The sequence below is a fragment of the Pelobates fuscus genome, chromosome 2 (genome assembly GCF_036172605.1).
Source record: "Pelobates fuscus isolate aPelFus1 chromosome 2, aPelFus1.pri, whole genome shotgun sequence".
In the NCBI taxonomy this organism is placed as follows: domain Eukaryota; kingdom Metazoa; phylum Chordata; class Amphibia; order Anura; family Pelobatidae; genus Pelobates; species Pelobates fuscus.
In genome coordinates this window covers 175,445,321-175,464,139 of record NC_086318.1, presented here as the reverse complement: position 1 = coordinate 175,464,139, position 18,819 = coordinate 175,445,321, and the positions used below count along the sequence as shown (strand labels likewise).

Genomic DNA, 18,819 nt, shown 5'->3' with positions numbered 1-18,819 from the left:
TAATTGGTGTACACTCATGACTTTTTAGTGATGTTCCAAAAAGCTAACAGTTAAAAATTAAAATAACATTTAAAATTAAAAAAAAAAAATTCTTTGACATGGAAGTAAACAAAAACAATATATGTTTATAAAACACCTTTATGTTATCATGTATTTAATCATTCTTACTCAATTCTACAGGGCTACATACTTTTAGCATTTTTGAAACAGTGCAACACTTTACTTTTACAATATATGTTTTAGAATGTTTGCACAACATAACAAGACAAATATAAATACTTTTAATGCCTGTAAGTTTACTTTGGAAGGATCCAAGATTAATGGCAATGGTAATACTATTTTACAGAAAACAATGTAGACAGTAGCTAAACTATCACTGCAGCAGAACCAGTAACAATTGATATATTATAGATACTTAAGAGTGCTTGTATATATCTATTCAGAAGAACAAATACAGGCTAGATGGATCATTTCTTCTATCTAAATCTATGTGTATATGGAAGGTGGCACAGGGGTAAGCCTAGGCAACAATGAAGCCTCAATTATTTTGTTTCACATAAAGTAGTGCTGTATAATTGAACCATTTCTAATAGGCTTTTAATGTAACCTCTAGCAGCACCTCATTTTATTCTTCTTATAAAGGTAAATAAGACCTCAGGCTTTAATTACAGATAACTAACAGAATCTATGCTCAGCTGTCATCGTAAAAGGCATTGACCTCACAAAGAATATACGTTTTCTAAACAGACTTTGCTGCAAGTATTAAGAAAAGAACCAGACAGGGATATCTGCTAAAGCACAAATTGCCAGAAATTCAGAGTGAATTTGATATGATTTTAAAATTTGAAGACAAAATAGCTAAAAAAAAATGTCAACTTACTTGAAGAATGTTTTTTTAGTTTGACTACTTCGGCCAACAATCTGAAATTCAGTTTGAACTTACTTTTATATTTCACCAATTTACATGTTGCAATAGCAGTTTTATTTACATTATATTTAACATTTCTAATCTTTATTAATTTTGTTAATTCATAAAAAAGTAACATACAGAATTTGAAATGTAACATACTTACCAAACTTCCAGTATTTGGTATATCCCGAAATCTGTCCAAAGTTTGAAATTTCTGATTTAATTCCTGAAAAAGTTCCATGTGTCTTTTTCTAGTATGCATGACCTTCTGTGAAAGAGATAATTAATTGCATTTAATATTTAATTGTAATTAAGTATAACAAAGCTCATATCTTAATCTTATATTTAAGAATATCCCATTAAATAAGATTAGTTTTTAAAACGCAACACATCATTAAATACGTCTTAGCAACAACACATCACATATAATCTCCCCAAACGATTATTTTATAATATCATTTTTGTGACTTTACATTTAATTCCCCTGCTTAAAACTATACGGCATTTAACTATTGTTTGTTTGTCGAATTTAAATTGACACTCCTTTGTATCTTTGAGGAACACACATGGCCTAATCTGCAAATTTTGAATCATAACAGCTACAACCGTCAATTTAGTTTGCAAATATTGTCTGTTCTCCTGAATGTTAGCAGACAGGAAAACTATCTGTATAGTAGACTCACTAGAAAAAGAAGAGTGATAGGGTTAGCTTGGTGAAATTCAAATATTGAAACTTTATTTAAGACAGTAAACAGTAAACAGCAGCTTTATAAATATGGGGCAGCATAGAGTAAGTATCATGTTATTACATAATTGAGTAAGTATAATGTTATTACATAATGTCCCCCATTTTCCTCTCTTGTCTACTAACCAGCGACATTTGGTTTGGTTTAGAATTGTGGTAAAACTAATTCTAATGTTTTGCTAGTTTAAATGTAATGTTTAGAATGTTGCCTTGTTGCAAGTTTATTTAAGGTAATGTGCTTAATAACACACTGTATCTCAGTAGATCCGATTCCACTTGGGCAATAATAGATGTAATAAGCTCCTTAAGAACTTACATCTATATGATAGATTTTATTGACTGAAATGGTTACCAAAAATCCTTATCCTTTTCTAATACCATTCTTAGAACTGCTATTCTGTACTTTTACAAAAATAAAAAGCTAAACAAAACAACCATTGATTCTTTCACAGAAGCAGATGCCCTATAAAAGTCCTTAGTAATGTTAGAAAAATATGTAAATATGCAGTTGCAAGCTTTCAATGAACCTGCCTGCTTAATGGTGAACTAAAAACGTACCAGTTTCCGAACCATTTTCACCGTGGCAGCAAAAAGTTTCTTATTTTCGCAAAGAATCATTACAGGGTTTTACAAGATCTCCTACACTGATTTTATGTGGAAATATTGGCTTCTCATCATTGATCTATATGCCTTAGGAATGAACAGAATTGCTAGTGTCTTTAAATGAAAGCAGTGTTTTTCCAACAATCAAATGCAATTTAAATAATATTAGCTATAAGATATGAAATTATTACTCTAAAAGCCTTTTCAATCTCGTTTATCCATCATAGGCAAGACTAAAGACTAAAGAGCCTTGATAAAAAAAACAATATTATCACTGCATTTATAAAATAAATAGTTGATTTCCTAGTACATTATTTTTTATAGTACTCTTTATAAAGGTTTATGCGGATGACAAGAAAAGTAAAAAATCGAAACTTCAATGACATTGACAACCTGTTACAAAGGACATTGTTACAAAAACATATAATTTTATGCAAACTGACATGAACAGGAAACAGACAATTGTGCTATGCTGTTTAAGACTACACTGAAAAGTAAGAAGGATTAAAAAGGATTAGAATAAAATAAATCCCTAATTGTTTCACCGTAACCATTTTCTCCACAGACATAAAGTACTGAAGAGACAGGTGCAATTTACCTTCTTTTTGTTACTCAAAGTGGCTTATGCACAAGTGCTAAAAATTAATAAAAATATATTTTTCTTCCGTCTTACAGTTGTAATTTTTGAGGAAAAAAAAAATTAACTTAGTTTATATAGAAAAAGGTTTTATTTTCAATGCCGTAACTATGATAACTAGATACCTTAATAGACGCTTCACTCCCGCTAATTTTTTTTACCCAGATCGATGTTCCCGTTTATAGTTTAAATTCATTAGGATACAACAAAAAAAAACTTGATAAACAAATGAATTATGCAGTGGAAGAGCCATTGAAATCGAGCCTCTTTTTAGGCAGCGGTTTCTGGATTGAGATATACGGAAATGTCTTGTTGTGAGACGCATGGCATAATTTGGTTCCAAATTCTCATATTTCCTTTTGGACGGAATTACATTGCATTTCTAATGATGATTCAGTGATATCTGAACCATATTAAAGATTTAACGTTGAAGGAAGGCTTGTAGTCATTTTCGATATACAGTGCCATCGACTGTAGTTGTTTGGCATGTGATAAGCAGATATTTTGTAAATATTATACATTAGATATGCAGGGATTACGATACAATATATGAGGAAAGGGATTAAATGAGCCAGTTAGCAACCTTAGCACTAAATTATATGAAATTATATTTTAGAGTAGGATCTTTAAATGTCAGGTTTTTATGATGGTACATAGTTGCTTGTCTATTTATTATTCTTATTATTATATTATTATTATTATTATTATTATTATCGGCATTTATATAGTGCCAACATATTCTGTAGCGCTTAAGGGGTTAAATAAATATCTTCCATCATGCCTACAGAAGCTCAAAGGGTAATTCACTAAACTGTGAATCATGGGGATTGCAAATTTCGGTTAAAAACTGCCGACCTGAAAAATAATTCCCAATACAGCTGTTTTGTCCATATCATTTTATCCCCTTGTTAATTCTCCAGTTTCTTATTTCTTGAATAACCCAATGAGTAGTAGATGCATGTTCATGAATATTGAGGGTATTTTGTGCTAGCTCAGAAAGCCAAACACAACTGTGCTGCTGATAATAAGGACAGCAACAACTTCACATCCACATACTTTTTCAAGAGAATATTTTTACTATGGTGAGAGGACTCATAGCTAACCCATGGGCAAATGAATAATCAAATATTATTTACTAGAAAGGGAATACAGGGAAGCAGCACCTTCACAAGTGTTCTCAACTCAAATAAAGATGGAGCGAGATGCAAAACAAGAGGGCAAATAAAACAGAATATGGTGTAGTATTTTTGATGCTGGTGATTATAAATAAAAGAAAGAAAATGCACTCGCAATCTTCTGGAGCTGCATTCCTGTTCTACATCAACCAGAAGGAAGAGACTCATAGACTTTGAACAAGCACTAGAAATTATATCTTTTTTTTTTTTTAAAACAAATAACTAGACCATCTTGTATCTTGAAAGTCATGTAGATTAAGTAGTCTTCATTCTATTAGTATGGATATAACATGTAGGGTTTTAGTATTATTATTCATATTTATGACTAGGCTGAAACTGCCTCCATGTTAATGAATGATATAATTACATAGTAACCTAAGCTGAAAAAAGACTCAAGTTCAACCTTGAAACCTATTTTTTATACTGTTAATACAAAAGGCAAAACCCACAACTGTAGCCATATATAAAATATTAAAGGGTCACTATAGTGTCAGGAAAACAAACTTGTTTTTCTGACACTATATAACCCTTAGGTCCCCCCCCACCCTCAGGGCCCCCCCTCCCTTGCTGCTAAGGGGTTAAAACCCCTTCAGTTACTTTACTTACTTTAATCCAGCGCCGAGCTCCCTCTGCGCTGGTGACCGACGTCAGCCCGCATTCAAACAGTCCATAGGAAAGCATTTCTGAATGCTTTCCTATGGACGTTCTGCACGCTGAATGCGATTTTCGCATCCAGCGTTGCAGAAGCGCCTCTAGCGGCTGTCAGGAAGACCGCCACTAGAGGCTGGATTAACCCTGCAATGTAAACATATGTGATAATTGTGATAAAATTCCAATTAACTAATTAAGCATGATTGATTGATCACTAATGAGCAAATTCATCTATTATAGATAGTTAAGATGGCACTTGGCTTAAACTGTGCCGCACTAAGAAATTCAACTAAGATGACATTGCATAAAATACTTAAACTGTGTCGCACTAAGAAATTAAACTGTGAATTCTAAGAAATTCAACTAAGATAACATTGCATAAAATATTCCATAGCATGTCTCGCCAATATCCAAAAAGGCCCACGTGCTGAAAAGAGGGATCTGGCACCAACAATGTTTAGAAAGATAAGAGTAGGGACATAGATATAATAAGATACTGCATGTGTCTGGCATGGGCCTTGGGTGGTCATGACTGGCCTGATCAACCTTACTGATTACTTAATGCGCATGACAAGATACATGCTGGGCTGCACTGATAAGAAATATTGGAAAAGTTACAAACTTGGTAAAAGGTATAAAAGACGGAGAAACTTGACACTCACTTGGAGAACTACCCACCTGTAATGCGGACGCGTGTTGCTGGTCTCTGCTGTTCCCAGAGAGGGTCCCTCCAAGCCTGACTGTCAGAGTTCCCACAGTCGTGCAGAGGACACAACCAAGCCACTCTAATGGTGATATATACTTAAGCTGATATATCTAGATACTAAGCTGTTTTGAAGTGAATGCATGCAACTACTTAATGAGAGTTAAGCTTACTCTGTATTGGGTCCCCTCGTGGACAATAAAGTGTGATGTGAATTCTTATCTGCAACTTGGTCTCTGTGTGGTTTCTTTTTCCTATAGCCCAAGATACTCATCCCGAACTGGGTTGTGTGCCCGCCAATATTGTTATGAACCTTATTAGGTAATTGATTATTACTTTTTGGATATTGGTGCTTCATGAATTTAATGATTAGGCACAACAACATAGCAGTTTCCCAAAAGCTGCTATGTTTAAATTTTAAGGGTTAAAACCTGGGGGACCTTGCACCCAGACCACTTCATTGAGCTGAAGTTGTCTGGGTGACTATAGTGTCCCTTTAACAATATGAAAAAAATAAAACATTAGGTGCTAATAAAAAAAAAAGATACACCATCATCTGAGAGTGGGCTCTCCTCAAACAATGAAAGGGCCTAGGCAATTATAATTTTCTCATTATTCTCAATAGAAGTCAAGCATATTACATAAAATCTTGTCTAGCTGAATTTTATGGGACATGTAGTCCAACAGTTGGCAGGAATCTCTTTCATTAGGAACTGCTGTATAAATGTATAGTGGCTGTATTGCGGAAGCTATCAGCCTTCTGCCAAGCATGGTAATATATGGTAATAAGAATTTCTCAGTATGCATTTAGAGTAGAAATATTAAATATGTTTAGTACAGATATGAAGATTTACATAACATTTTAATAGAATTCTCATATGTCCCTCATGCAAATAAGCATTTTATATTGGTTTGTCTTTTGTTTTACATCTTAAGTCTGGTACCAATTATGGCATATTATATCAGCATGTCCTACCATCTTTATCAATATTCTTGTTTGTATGTATATTGATCTTATGCTTCGATACATTGTTTGTTTACCATGTTTTATCCTTAAATTGAAGTGGAAGTAGTTGGTTGATGAACGGTTTAAACTAAAAAAACAATTAAAGAGTTAAACGAAGTAGAAATGATGCTTCATTGCTATACTTGCTCCCATTGTTTACCCCGGTGCCACATAATAATTAACTCTTAAGGGACATACACTCAATGCTGCTGAAACTAATTGATCAGATTTCTGCTCTGTTTACCCTCAAGTACATTTAGTTTTCCCTACATTAGTATCTTTGGGGACATATTCATTTCTTAGGTTACTTCCAAATGGATTATTTACCAGAAACAAGCTTATTTCCCTTTATTTTGCAGCTTTGCAGCTTTGCAGTTAGCAAACTTTAAAGAGAACTGGCAACTGGCACAGATTTCTCTATTTTTGATGAGATAGAGGCGATTTATCAGGTAAAAACCAAGTGCTTTTCTGTGGATAAACCCTACACAAGGACCAAAGAAACCATGAGGATGTCATCAGTCTTGTTCAATAGAACCATCAGTCATGTTCTATTTTAAGTCAACGGGCCACATGATCTTAAACTGAGGATCATTTTGTATATTTGTTAAATTATTGAATCCAAATTTAGTTTTCATGAAAAGCATTGTCTTTGGGTTTTCTAAATCCACTGCAGATTTCATAACTTAAGCATTACTTAAATGGACAATGTAGGCACTATAATTATTCTAATGACATTGGATTGATTATAGTTGCCTAGAGTCTCCTGGCATTGTCCCTCTCTTTTGTATTAGTATTAAACCATTTTTGAGCAGTTTAACACAGAATGAGGTTTGCTGGCTTCCCATAGTCATGCATACTGGAGGTGTGGCTATGGAATAGAAGACTTCCTACTAGCCATACCGATTCATACCTAAATGGGCACTGACCTCAGCTGCCCATTTCTGCTCACGCTACTGCTTCCTCATTAACCCAAGCAGCACAGGGAAGATGAGCTGCTGGGACCTCTCGTATTAAAACATTAAAAGCAGTTTAACACTGATTTGAAGGATGGCACCAGGGAACTCCAACACACTACAACCACTTAAATTAAATGAAGTTACAGTGTCTACAGTGTCCCTTTAAAGTGCAATGAATAGATTACTTCACAGACTAAGCATCTGCATACAGAGCATTCTAGCTGCATTGTATATCCTGGGTGACTACCACCCCTCATTCCTTATTTAGAGATCTCCTAACTTTTTGTCTCAGAATGCATAAACTTAAAATGCAACATATGTATTTTTTTTGTGTTTAGAAACTGTACGATTATGTGAGACTTGTTCGTTCCGTGTAATTAAGCTAATAACACATTTTTATTGTTACGGACATAATGTAAAGACCATGGATTTATTGACATTTTAAACATTTCGCCAAGTTGCCAAATAACTACATTCATTAATGATTTTGCCATCTTGTCCTAATGGTCAGCTGCAGTTTTAAAGGCAGCAGGTCATACAGGTAAGACAGCACTGCATTGACTTGCGTGATGCGTGCGTGTAATATTTCCAAGTTTATAAGATTGCGAAGAATCCTGGAAACTCATGAAATATGTAACCCCACAGTTTCACGTGAATTATGTGTATGAATGGATTTGTATGGTCCTTACAAACTTTACTTCATAGTTTCTCCCCCTTTAATAACTATTATGTTCTCTTTTATCATAACCAGTCCTCCTGCTGTTTATATTCTAAGAAGTTCTTCATTCATCTTCCCACTTTTCTTTTCAAATTATTTTCGTACTTTCTACGTTACTTTTTCTAACTTCTGTATAAGTACAATATCTATTTATGTTGTCTCTGATTAATCCCTATTACCTTTGTTTTCTTTTAGATTTTCACCATGATTCTTGCTGGGTTTGCTCCTATTTTTGTTTGCAAAATAAAATGTATGTGGTACTGAGATGCATATATTTGTAATGTAATAATTGTATCATTGTGTTACTTATACTTCTTAGTATATTAGATTGTGATCACATGACATATTGCTAGTTGTTCTCCATTACTTTTTCAATTACAAATTATTATTTTTAAAAGAATGTAAAGACGTTAGGCCATTACACCAACTAGCTGTTAACATCATATATTAGGGGATGGTTAAGGTAAGGTCAGTTTGGGGGGGGGAATGTTAAGATAAAAGAATATGTAGTGATAGGAGAAGAATGCAAAGAGTAACATTCCACAGCATTTTGCAAGCATTGGACCCTTTTAACCAAAAAACCCTAACCTAAACTTTATGTCAGGGGTAGGCAAACTGCGGTACTCTACATGTTGTGGACTATATCTCCAATGATGCTTTGTCAGCATTATGGCTGTAAGACCAGTATGCGAGTTGTAGTGCTGAAGGGATGCCTACTACCTACTCCTGCTTTACGCCAACCTCAAAGATGATACCTATACTGCTGTACTTTACATCATCACAGCACCAAGTATAGCAGTATACCCAGTGCTCTAATTACACCTATACACCGTGTTATAATTAGAATTCGCTCTGATGCAGTGTCAGTTTAACTTAATGCAAAATGTGTATAATAAATATAATAATAACCTGGAAATTATAGCTAGCAATTGCTGGTTAAGATGATCTCTTACAGTTTGAGATAACATTTAACTCCATGGAGCAAAGAATGCATTTCAACATGCACTGGATGAATATATACATAGACGAACTGCTTCCAATAATTTATGCACTTCTTAGTAAGATTGCTCCCAAGTGCTTGTTGAATCTAAGCCATCCATATAAAATCTGTATCATCTGGGAGTACATATAACTAATGGTGTATTCAAGTTCAAGGTCCACAATTGACCTCCAAGAGCATCTACTGAAGCTACATTTTTATTCATCTCTTTTTTCAAGTGAAACACTATTTATAATGCCATCTAAGCATCTGAAGGGCATAGGCTGGCACCATAAAAGTAAAATCTGACTTGACAGGCAATGACATAAATTCAAGAAGCTCTTGCTCGCACTTAGATGGTGCGTGTGATTTGGTGACTGTCATTGGCAGGTGCATTCATGCTGTCCTGATATCCTAATCCTTTTGTCACTGCTAAACAGACTGCAAAATGACAGGTGGGCATACATATATTTGCATAGCTGTTCTGTGAATGCTGTGTTTGCTCGGACATAAAATAAAATGTATCTACACACAATCCAAGTCAGTATATTCAATAATGTACTAAGGCGAATATAGCAAATAATTCAGGGATGTAGTGAGGCCAAGATATAGTCAGGACTGTTTCAAAATTCTAGGGACCTTAATCCTATTATAGACATAACATCATATATTCCCCAAAAATGTCACGATTCTCCATACTCACATAATTGGTTACCATTCATATTAGAGGAGTATAAAATAAGAAATGGTATAGTAAGTCTTGAGATATTAGCATTGGTTTAATATTTAATGGGAGTGATAAAACCTGACTTCCATATTATCTTCTGATGTAGGGGGATTAAATGCTAAGGAAATGGCATGGGTGGCATAGAGGGGCAGGTTGCGCTGCCATTGGCTGTGTGTACTGATGAAAGATGCCATATTTGCACAGAATTCACATCAGCCAGCCCGGAACTCTTGTTCCAGGATGGCTGATGATGCCCCAATGATGTTGCCAGAGCTTACACCTTCGGCAGCAGAAAGGTTAAACTTTTTATGTGCTGTGTTCCATATCAAAACAGATTCCAGGCACTGTGACCACTTCAAATCACTGAAGAGGTCATGGTGCTTGGAGTGACCTTTTAAATTAGCATTTTGTGTAAAGGAACATGTTTCAACATTAGTTAATAGTAAAATACAGATTTATGGATGTACATGAGTAATTCAATTGTTATATTTTCACTGCTCCATTGTGTTTGCATTTAATAATATATATGTGATTACCATTCTCATGGGTGCATTTTCTGGCTCCTCCCCATATTTAGGACTATATCTGTGTTCTGACAATATCAGACTAGAACTCAACATTTAAATTGATGGGGTTTTTTTTGTTTCTGTATACATATGCAGATCTCACATCCCATTTCCTTGAAACTACTTTACATAACGTATCAGACAATAATTAAGAGATAACATAAATCATTTGGAAGTTTAGGTCCACAATTCCTGTGCCGTCTATATAAATCTTTGAATTTGCTTAAGAGTGCTTCTTAATATATGCTATCACAAATCCTTTTTGTTTTCTCGACTTAAAAACTGATTAGACATTTTTAATTGAGAAAAAAAGAAAAGTCATTCCATTTTTAAATACGGAAAGTAAAGTTGTTTCCCTTTCACGGCACCTGCCGGTACCTAACTTTACTTCTAGATGTTTGCTATTTATTCTGACATAGCACTTGATATATACATGAATAGTTCATGAATGAGGAGATTACGGTAAACAGGGCCGGACTGGCCGACCGGGATACCGGGAAATTTCCCGGTGGGCCGTCGGCACCTGGGGCCGGGCAAACAGCTGGGTGTGCTGAGGAACTTGTGCTGGATGCCGCTGGGGGACTTGGTCTGGCGGCCGCTGGGGGACTTGATCTGGCGGCTGCTGGGGGAGCTGCACTGGCTCTGCTCCCCAGCACGCAGCTTAATGAGACCGCAGCCAGAATATGACGTCATATTCTGGCTGCGGTCTCATTCAGCAGCGCGCAAGGGCGGGAGAGCAGAGCCAGTGCAGCTCCCCCAGCGGCCGCCAGACCAAGTCCCCCAGCGGCCGCCAGACCAAGTCCCCCAGCGGCCGCCAGACCAAGTCCCCCAGCGGCCGCCAGACCAAGTCCCCCAGCGGCCGCCAGATCAAGTCCCCCAGCGGCCGCCAGATCAAGTCCCCCAGCGGCCGCCAGACCAAGTCCCCCAGCGGCCGCCAGACCAAATCCCCCAGCGGCCGCCAGACCAAGTCCCCCAGCGGCCGCCAGACCAAGTCCCCCAGCGGCCGCCAGACCAAGTCCCCAGCGGCCGCCAGATCAAGTCCCCCAGCGGCCGCCAGATCAAGTCCCCCAGCGGCCGCCAGACCAAGTCCCCCAGCGGCCGCCAGCACAGACAGCCTCCTGCACTGCACGACCCCCTGGCAGGTAGGAGTAATGTGTGTCAGTGTGAGTTTGTCTGTGTGTCATGGTGTGTGTGTCTGTCTGTGTCATGGTGTGTGTCTGTATGGTGTGTGTGTGTGTGTGTTATGGTGTGTGTGTCTGTCTGTGTCATGGTGTGTGTCTGTATGGTGTGTGTGTGTGTTATGGTGTGTGTGTCTGTCGGTGTCATGGTGTGTATCTGTATGGTGTGTGTGTCTGTCTGTCTGTGTCATGGTGTGTGTGTGTCTGTGTTATGGTGTCTGTCTGTCTGTATGGTGTGTGTGTGTGTCTGTGTGTCTGTCTGTGTCATGGTGTGTCTGTCCGTCATGGTGTGTCTGTCCGTCATGGTGTGTCTGTCCGTCATGGTGTGTGTGTCTGTGTCATGGGGTGTGTGTCTGTGTCATGGGTGTGTGTCTGTCTGTGTCATGGTGTGTGTGTCATGGTATGTGTGTGTGTCTGTCTGTGTCATGGTGTCTGTCTGTATGGTGTGTGTGTGTGTGTGTCTGTCATGGTGTGTGTGTGTATGTCTGTGTCATGGTGTGTCTGTCCGTCATGGTGTGTGTGTCTGTGTCATGGGGTGTTTGTCTGTCTGTGTTATGGTATGTATGTCATGGTGTGTGTGTCTGTCTGTGTCATGGTGTCTGTCTGTATGGTGTGTGTGTGTCTGTCTGTCATGGTGTGTAATGGTGTGTCTGTGTCATGAAGTGTGTGTGTCTGTCTGTGTCATGGTGTGTGTGTCATGGTATATGTGTGTGTGTCTGTCTGTGTCATGGTGTCTGTCTGTCATGGTGTGTGTGTGTGTGTCTGTCTGCCATGGTGTGTGTGTGTGTATCTGTCCGTCATGGGGTGTGTGTCTGTCTGTGTCATGTTGTGTGTGTCATGGTATCTGTGTGTGTCTGTCTGTGTCATGGTGTGTGTGTGGGTCTGTCTGCGTCATGGTCTGTCTGTGTCATGGTCTGTCATGGGGTGTGTATCTGTCATGGTATATGTGTGTTTCTGTGTCTGTCATGGTGTATATGTGTGTTTAAAAATAGTGTTTTTGCTCACCTTTTTTTTCCCACGCAGCGAGCTGGTCTCCCCTCGACTGGCCCTGCCTCTATGGCTGAGATCATCAAGCTTGATGATCTCAGCCAATCCAATGCTTTGCCATTGGATTGGCTGCAAAACGTTACACCAATCAGCCTCTCCTCATAGAGATGCATTGAATCAATGTATCTCTATGGGGAACGTTCAGCACCTACAGAGTGTGGAGGCCCTGAATGTAGGTGCACTGACACAGGAAGAACCTCTAGTGACCGTCTGAGTGACTGTCACTAGCGGTGTCACTTTGAAGCAATGTAAACACTGCCTTTTCTCTGAAAAGTCAGTGTTTACGTTGAAAAGCCTGTAGGGACATGCATATATATATTACTCAATCATCTGTCATGGCAAGACATAGTCTTACATGTTACACGCGACAATATATGGCGCAGTGACTTATGGGGCTGGCATAAATTTTTTATCCAGGGCTGCTTTGTATCCCCAGTCCGGCCCTGACGGTAAATAGAATAATGCACCTACACAAAGCAAAATGTAAATGTTATTCACATAACTTGTCCTGGTTTGAAACAGACAGACTGCTTGCACAGCCTATTGGATGTCTCTCGTTGGCAAGCACAGCCTGCAGGCAATAGGAATCTAAAAGCGTCACAGCTCCCCCCCTAACATATCTTCCCTTCAGCCTTTCCTCCCTGACCTCCTTCCCCCTGCAGTGAGAGATGTCAAAAGAAGAGTATCGGACTGCCAGGAACTTCGTGCTGCAACAGCTATAGCTTTATTCATTTATTTATTATGCAAAAAGGGGGATTGACAGACCAGGAGAGGAAGGGTTACTCTAACCGAAAACAGCGTTATATTAAAACACTGCATTATGATTGGTTGAACCCTTTAATGAGGTTTGTAACTATTATTTATGTATATTTATTTGTTTAAAATGGCACTCTATGCCCCATAAACACTGTAGCCTGCTGTAGCGACTGTGCCAGCATTTTCATGCTGGTGTTTCCTAGATATGGATCAAACTGTTATTTAATTGCTTGAATAGTTTGACAGACACCTTGCTGTCCATATTGCTTCTGTTTTTCAATAATAATGTTGATCAAGTTTGAAGGGCATTCATTGGTTGACTGAGTTTGTCAGCTGATACTGTAAGCCAACGAATACTGTCCAAGTACAGATGTAAATGCTAATGTGGAAGTATAACTTCTCTGGAAATGACAGCTATTATCGTATTTACTAGGGTGAATAGAGCAGGGGAGGTAAGTAAAAAGCGTACTTATCTCGACTGTACTTCCTCATAGCAGCAATATTACCATTCTATGATGCACTCTTGGAATTCTGTTCCACAGTGCCATATGGACACATGCACTATGAGCTTGGCACTGCTAAGCTTGATAGGCCTTGCTGAGGTCGTATCTTCTCTTTAACTTATAGTTTCTTAAACTGGTGGAAACAATTAGTCACATATACACAGATATTTTTTTTTATCAAAGTTATAGCTTTAAATAAAGTCTATTCTTGATAGCAACATACTAAATACTCCAAATTTACTTTAGGAAAAAGTATAAATCTCAGCTTGGAAGACCCTTCACAAAAAGTAATGGAACACAATGTAGGACATGCATGATTTAATGATATAATTACATAGCCATTTTGCCTGAAAGGAACTGCCAAAGAAAACAATTGGGCTAGTGTCATTTTTTACTGTTTTAGTGTTAAGCGTATTAAATGGACTGTGGAAGAAAGGGTTCAACAAGTGTTTAATTGTACCAATTAGACAATCAGCAGTGTTTGCATTCTGCAGTCACAGCTGATTGAAAGTGTTACTCAGACCAGGAGGCGATTGTGAATCACTTAATTAGTTTAATTGAACACCTTACACAGTGAAACTCAAAATATTCAATAAATGGGCTTTTTCTCCTAAAAAGCAGCTACATCTTAAGTTATTCAGTAGATATTTTATAGTATGGAGATTAGTGTCAGTTAATGTTTCATTGTAATTTGCCAAAATAGGTTATTGAGGGGTGATTAATTCAAGAACAGTTTTTTTTATTCAGGGGCAATTTATTAATGAACAGTACAATACATAATGAATTTAAAAAGCCATGTTTCAGGACTGCGTTGGAACAATTAACACCGTGAACTGTACATTTTTTCTAATTATAGTTTCTGTAATTCGAATATTTTAAAGAAGTAGCTTAAAGGGTACCTACAGCCTATGCTCTTTTGAAGATCTTTTAATTTATTCTATGCATTGTGCTAGCATATTGTCAAGCAAAAGTATAGGTTTGAAATTAAAAAAAAAGAAACTATTTAAAAAAATCTTTCTTTCACTGGTCAGTCAATTATTCGACTCTATGCTAAAGAATTGACTGAAAAGTGAAAGCAGAAGAGACCTCCTACAGGGAAAAGGGAGAGCAGAAGAGACCTCCTACATGGAAAAGGGAGAGCAGAAGAGACCTCCAAGTGAAGCCTGTGGTTGCTATGGTAACTCCCTAGTCGATGTACTGTTCAATTAAATTATTAATTACCTAACAATACATAAGACCATCTTCTTTTGTAGCTGACAACTTGATAGATGTCAATCACAATATATACTGTAGAACAGGCAGTAAAAATATTTTATCATGTTATGTGAACTATAACCTATAAATAATAATCCCCTCCTCCTTGCAAACAGTATAAAAAGCTTCAAAGTTGTTTTCCATGCCATACCATTCCTATTATCAGGGAGGGGGAGGAGTGAATGATATCAGGGGTGGACTGACTTTTAGGGCACATCGATTGTGTCCCATGTGCTCCTTGTCATGACTCTCTGGCTTGGTGCTCCATGGTGGAGGAGAGGCAGGGAGAGGAAGTGATGTCACATTCCCCTGCTCTCTCTCCACATGGGTAAAGGACTGGAGAAGTGAAGCAGCAGGAGACCAAGAAAGAGCAGGGTGAGGTGAGACGGGCAGAGGTACATAACAGATGTAATATGGAAGAGGCAATATTTGGGGTGGAACAGACAGAGGGACATTTGAGGTTTGATGGTCAGATGCACTAATGAGGTGGAACTGGACAGGTGAACAGCTTTGGATGAAGCAGAGGTATATTTGAGATGGGAGGAGCAGAAGTGCTTATTGGGAGGAATGGGAAAGAAAAATATACCCTTGCTCTGACAAAAATAGAATGATATGAAATTACATCCAAAGACACCATGGTTTCATTTTAACTACACCCAAATTCATCCTTTATGTCACACACACTAACGCTCTGCACTGGTACAGATACACATTCATACTGACACTATATTAAAAAAACAAAACAAAAAACACCAATAAACATGCATTCGCAGGGACAATTCCCATTTTAAACATTAAAATGCAAACATGCATTCACTAACAGATCTTCACAACACATTCTATGAATATTATATTTAACATGTATTTATTACATGCATGATATGTTTTCAAAGGGCCCTGAAGTCTGTCCCTGAATGGCATCTTTCATGTATGCATTACAGAGATTGAGACAGCTCAAACACATATCAAACAGCTTCTTTTAGAAATATATGATTTAACAGTACTTACTAAGTATGAACTTTAGGAAGGAATATGTTTCGCAATAAATGTTACTAATACTATACAATACCATCATATACTAATACTATAATATATATTATACATTAAACAAGAATATATAATGGAAAATGAAAATACTTGAAGGTCAATCCACTTTTGAGCATCAGATATTCATCTTGGTTAACAACAATGCATATGTGATATTATCCTGCATGTTGCCAATAGATGTATTGATATGGAATTCCAAAGCTAATATTTAAGAATGGACACATTTATGGGCATTCTTTATCAAGCCAATGGTGATGAATGAAATACCTTGAATTAACCTTTGATTGGCATTTCCACTTGTGAATAAATAGGTCTGTTAACCCCCTAAAGACCAAACCTCTGGAATAAAAGGGAATCATGACATGTCACACATGTCATGTGTCCTTAAGGGGTTAAAGTGCACAATGTTCACCTAATTTACGCATCTGTATATAGGTGATTTCTTAATGCAAGTACAAGCAATAGCTGTGGTGAAAAACGATTGTCCTCCAGCTGTGGGACTAAATGATAATTTTTTGACAAGAGAATAAAAAAAAAATTCTATCAGAAGCAAAGTATAAAGTGGATATTATTGCACTTGCTAAGACCACAAAAAAACTGATTCTGATTCTAAAAGTATATATTTTTTTTGCAAACTATTCATGTGGTGAGCTTTCAAATGAAAGTGATAATTACGCTAGATGATGATTCATGAACAAGCAAAATGAAATAATATATATATATATATATATATATATATATATGTTAAAATAATAACATAGATCAATGTATGATTCAGTGATAATAGTCACTCCGATAGTAACTGTGGGAATGTAATAATCATAAATTATAACAAAAGAACAGCAACTTTTGTGCAATATGTAAATTTCCCATTAAACTGAAGAGTGATATATACTGTATAAAATCCTTACATTAAATTGGCAAAGCCTGAATGACACATGGTTCTTATTAGATATAATCTCAGAAAGAAAAGGGAAGTAGGGAATGGGCTCAGACAACATACAGTTTTTCAAAAATGCATAACTTGGAAAATTGATGTCTTGATCATTTGCGTTTAAAAAATTAAATCGGTAAACCGTTCATGTATAATATTGTTGCGCCTCCACCTTCTAGGTTTCATTCTTAACCTATACATGCCTGTAATAGTTTCGACTTTATTAAATGTTTTATTTGATTTTTTATTTCCAATAGACACCAACAAATATTTCTGAACTTGGATGCTTGGAGATACCATCTCTATACCTCAGCATACAATAATATAGTTTCCCTTTACTCTAGTCAATGGAATATTAAGCCACGAGGGGCATTTTTCATGGATGACAAATACTACTGCACTGCCCCATCAACTCTATGGCTGGGCATTACTATATATAAAATTATCTCTAAATATATAATATAGAAATATAGATTTTCTTACTCCTCCTCTTTTTATTCACCTATATTGATCACTTCCCACTATTTTTCATCAATCATTTTTTTTTCATTACGGACAGACCTCTAAATCACAAATAAAATGAAAATTCTCATCCATTGACACTTCGGCGTTACAGAATTCAGACAATCCGCCGATTGGCCTAAATTCATACGAATTGCAATTCAGCTTAAAAAACGGATTAAGACAACTCAAATTCCACATTATCATTGTGACAGAGAAGTGAGCAGTCTTTGGTTTTGGTCACATTTTTCCATAATGGGACAACCAAACTCTTTGCACTTTAACCAGTACAATGAGCTATACTGGGTTGATAATGATGCATAAAGTGCTGCTTTAAAATGAACAATTATTGTTTTATTGGTACATAGTGTTAATAACTGTTAATGATGCATTTCTTTCATGCTTCAGTTCTGAAAGAAAAAGATATTGTAATATTAAGTATCAACTTAGACGAAGATACTAACTGATTGATACAATTGAAGCACCAATGAAGAAGATTGATACTAGGTATTTATATGAAGTGGAAGAGGAAAGTTACATATATATTTAAGGAAGCACCTGGAGGATGGGTGTAACATGATGCGTGTAAATGTCAGCACGCCGGACCAGCAGGAGAGCACTGATAAGAAAAATAAACAGTGGCTCTTTGGACTTGACTTTGTAGGGTCCAGGAGATTGCTTTTTATTATAGTTCCTGTCGGTCTGGACTTATTCTGTGGTTAGTGTGTTTGCTAATTTTAACATAATGGACCTGATCCTCTCTAGCCGCTGTAGTGTAGAGTGGCACTTATACCACTCTTCACTTGTGAGTGCTATTCTGTTAGTTTCAATATTTAAATTTAAACCGTCAGTGTTACATTTTGATCAGCACTATATATTTTAATATTTATTTATTTTTAGGTTAACCAATTAATACTTATAAGCTTTTGTTAAGCATTGGCACATTTTTGTAAGAATTTGAACACCAAATATTAGTTTTATTATTGGTTTAAGTCACATTATATTTTTGACTGCTGCGCAGGAAAAATAGCAGTTATATTTATACTTTTTATATTGTATGTTAAGCACAAATGTTGACATTTTAATCATCCTTTGCACTTTACATTTTGTTCCAGCGCTTTGTAAGTGTTTTTAAATAAACAATGCAAACAGTGGTAGCACTTACAATAGGTCAGACCTGGTGCAGCATACTTTTAAATACTTCAGGGACGCTGTGAAAATTG

General features: G+C 36.9%; 1 protein-coding gene across 6 annotated transcripts in view; it reads right to left on the bottom strand.

Annotated features, from left to right (window-relative positions):
• The window catches only part of ADGRB3 (adhesion G protein-coupled receptor B3), an 880,860-nt gene that overhangs the window by 25,122 nt on the left and 836,919 nt on the right, over positions 1 to 18,819 (bottom strand). For all 6 annotated transcript variants that reach the window (XM_063442965.1, XM_063442970.1, XM_063442966.1 and 3 more), the window contains one exon: positions 1,074 to 1,178. In XM_063442965.1, the coding sequence (XP_063299035.1) occupies positions 1,074 to 1,178 (105 nt within the window). The remainder of the gene's footprint in view (positions 1 to 1,073; positions 1,179 to 18,819) is intronic.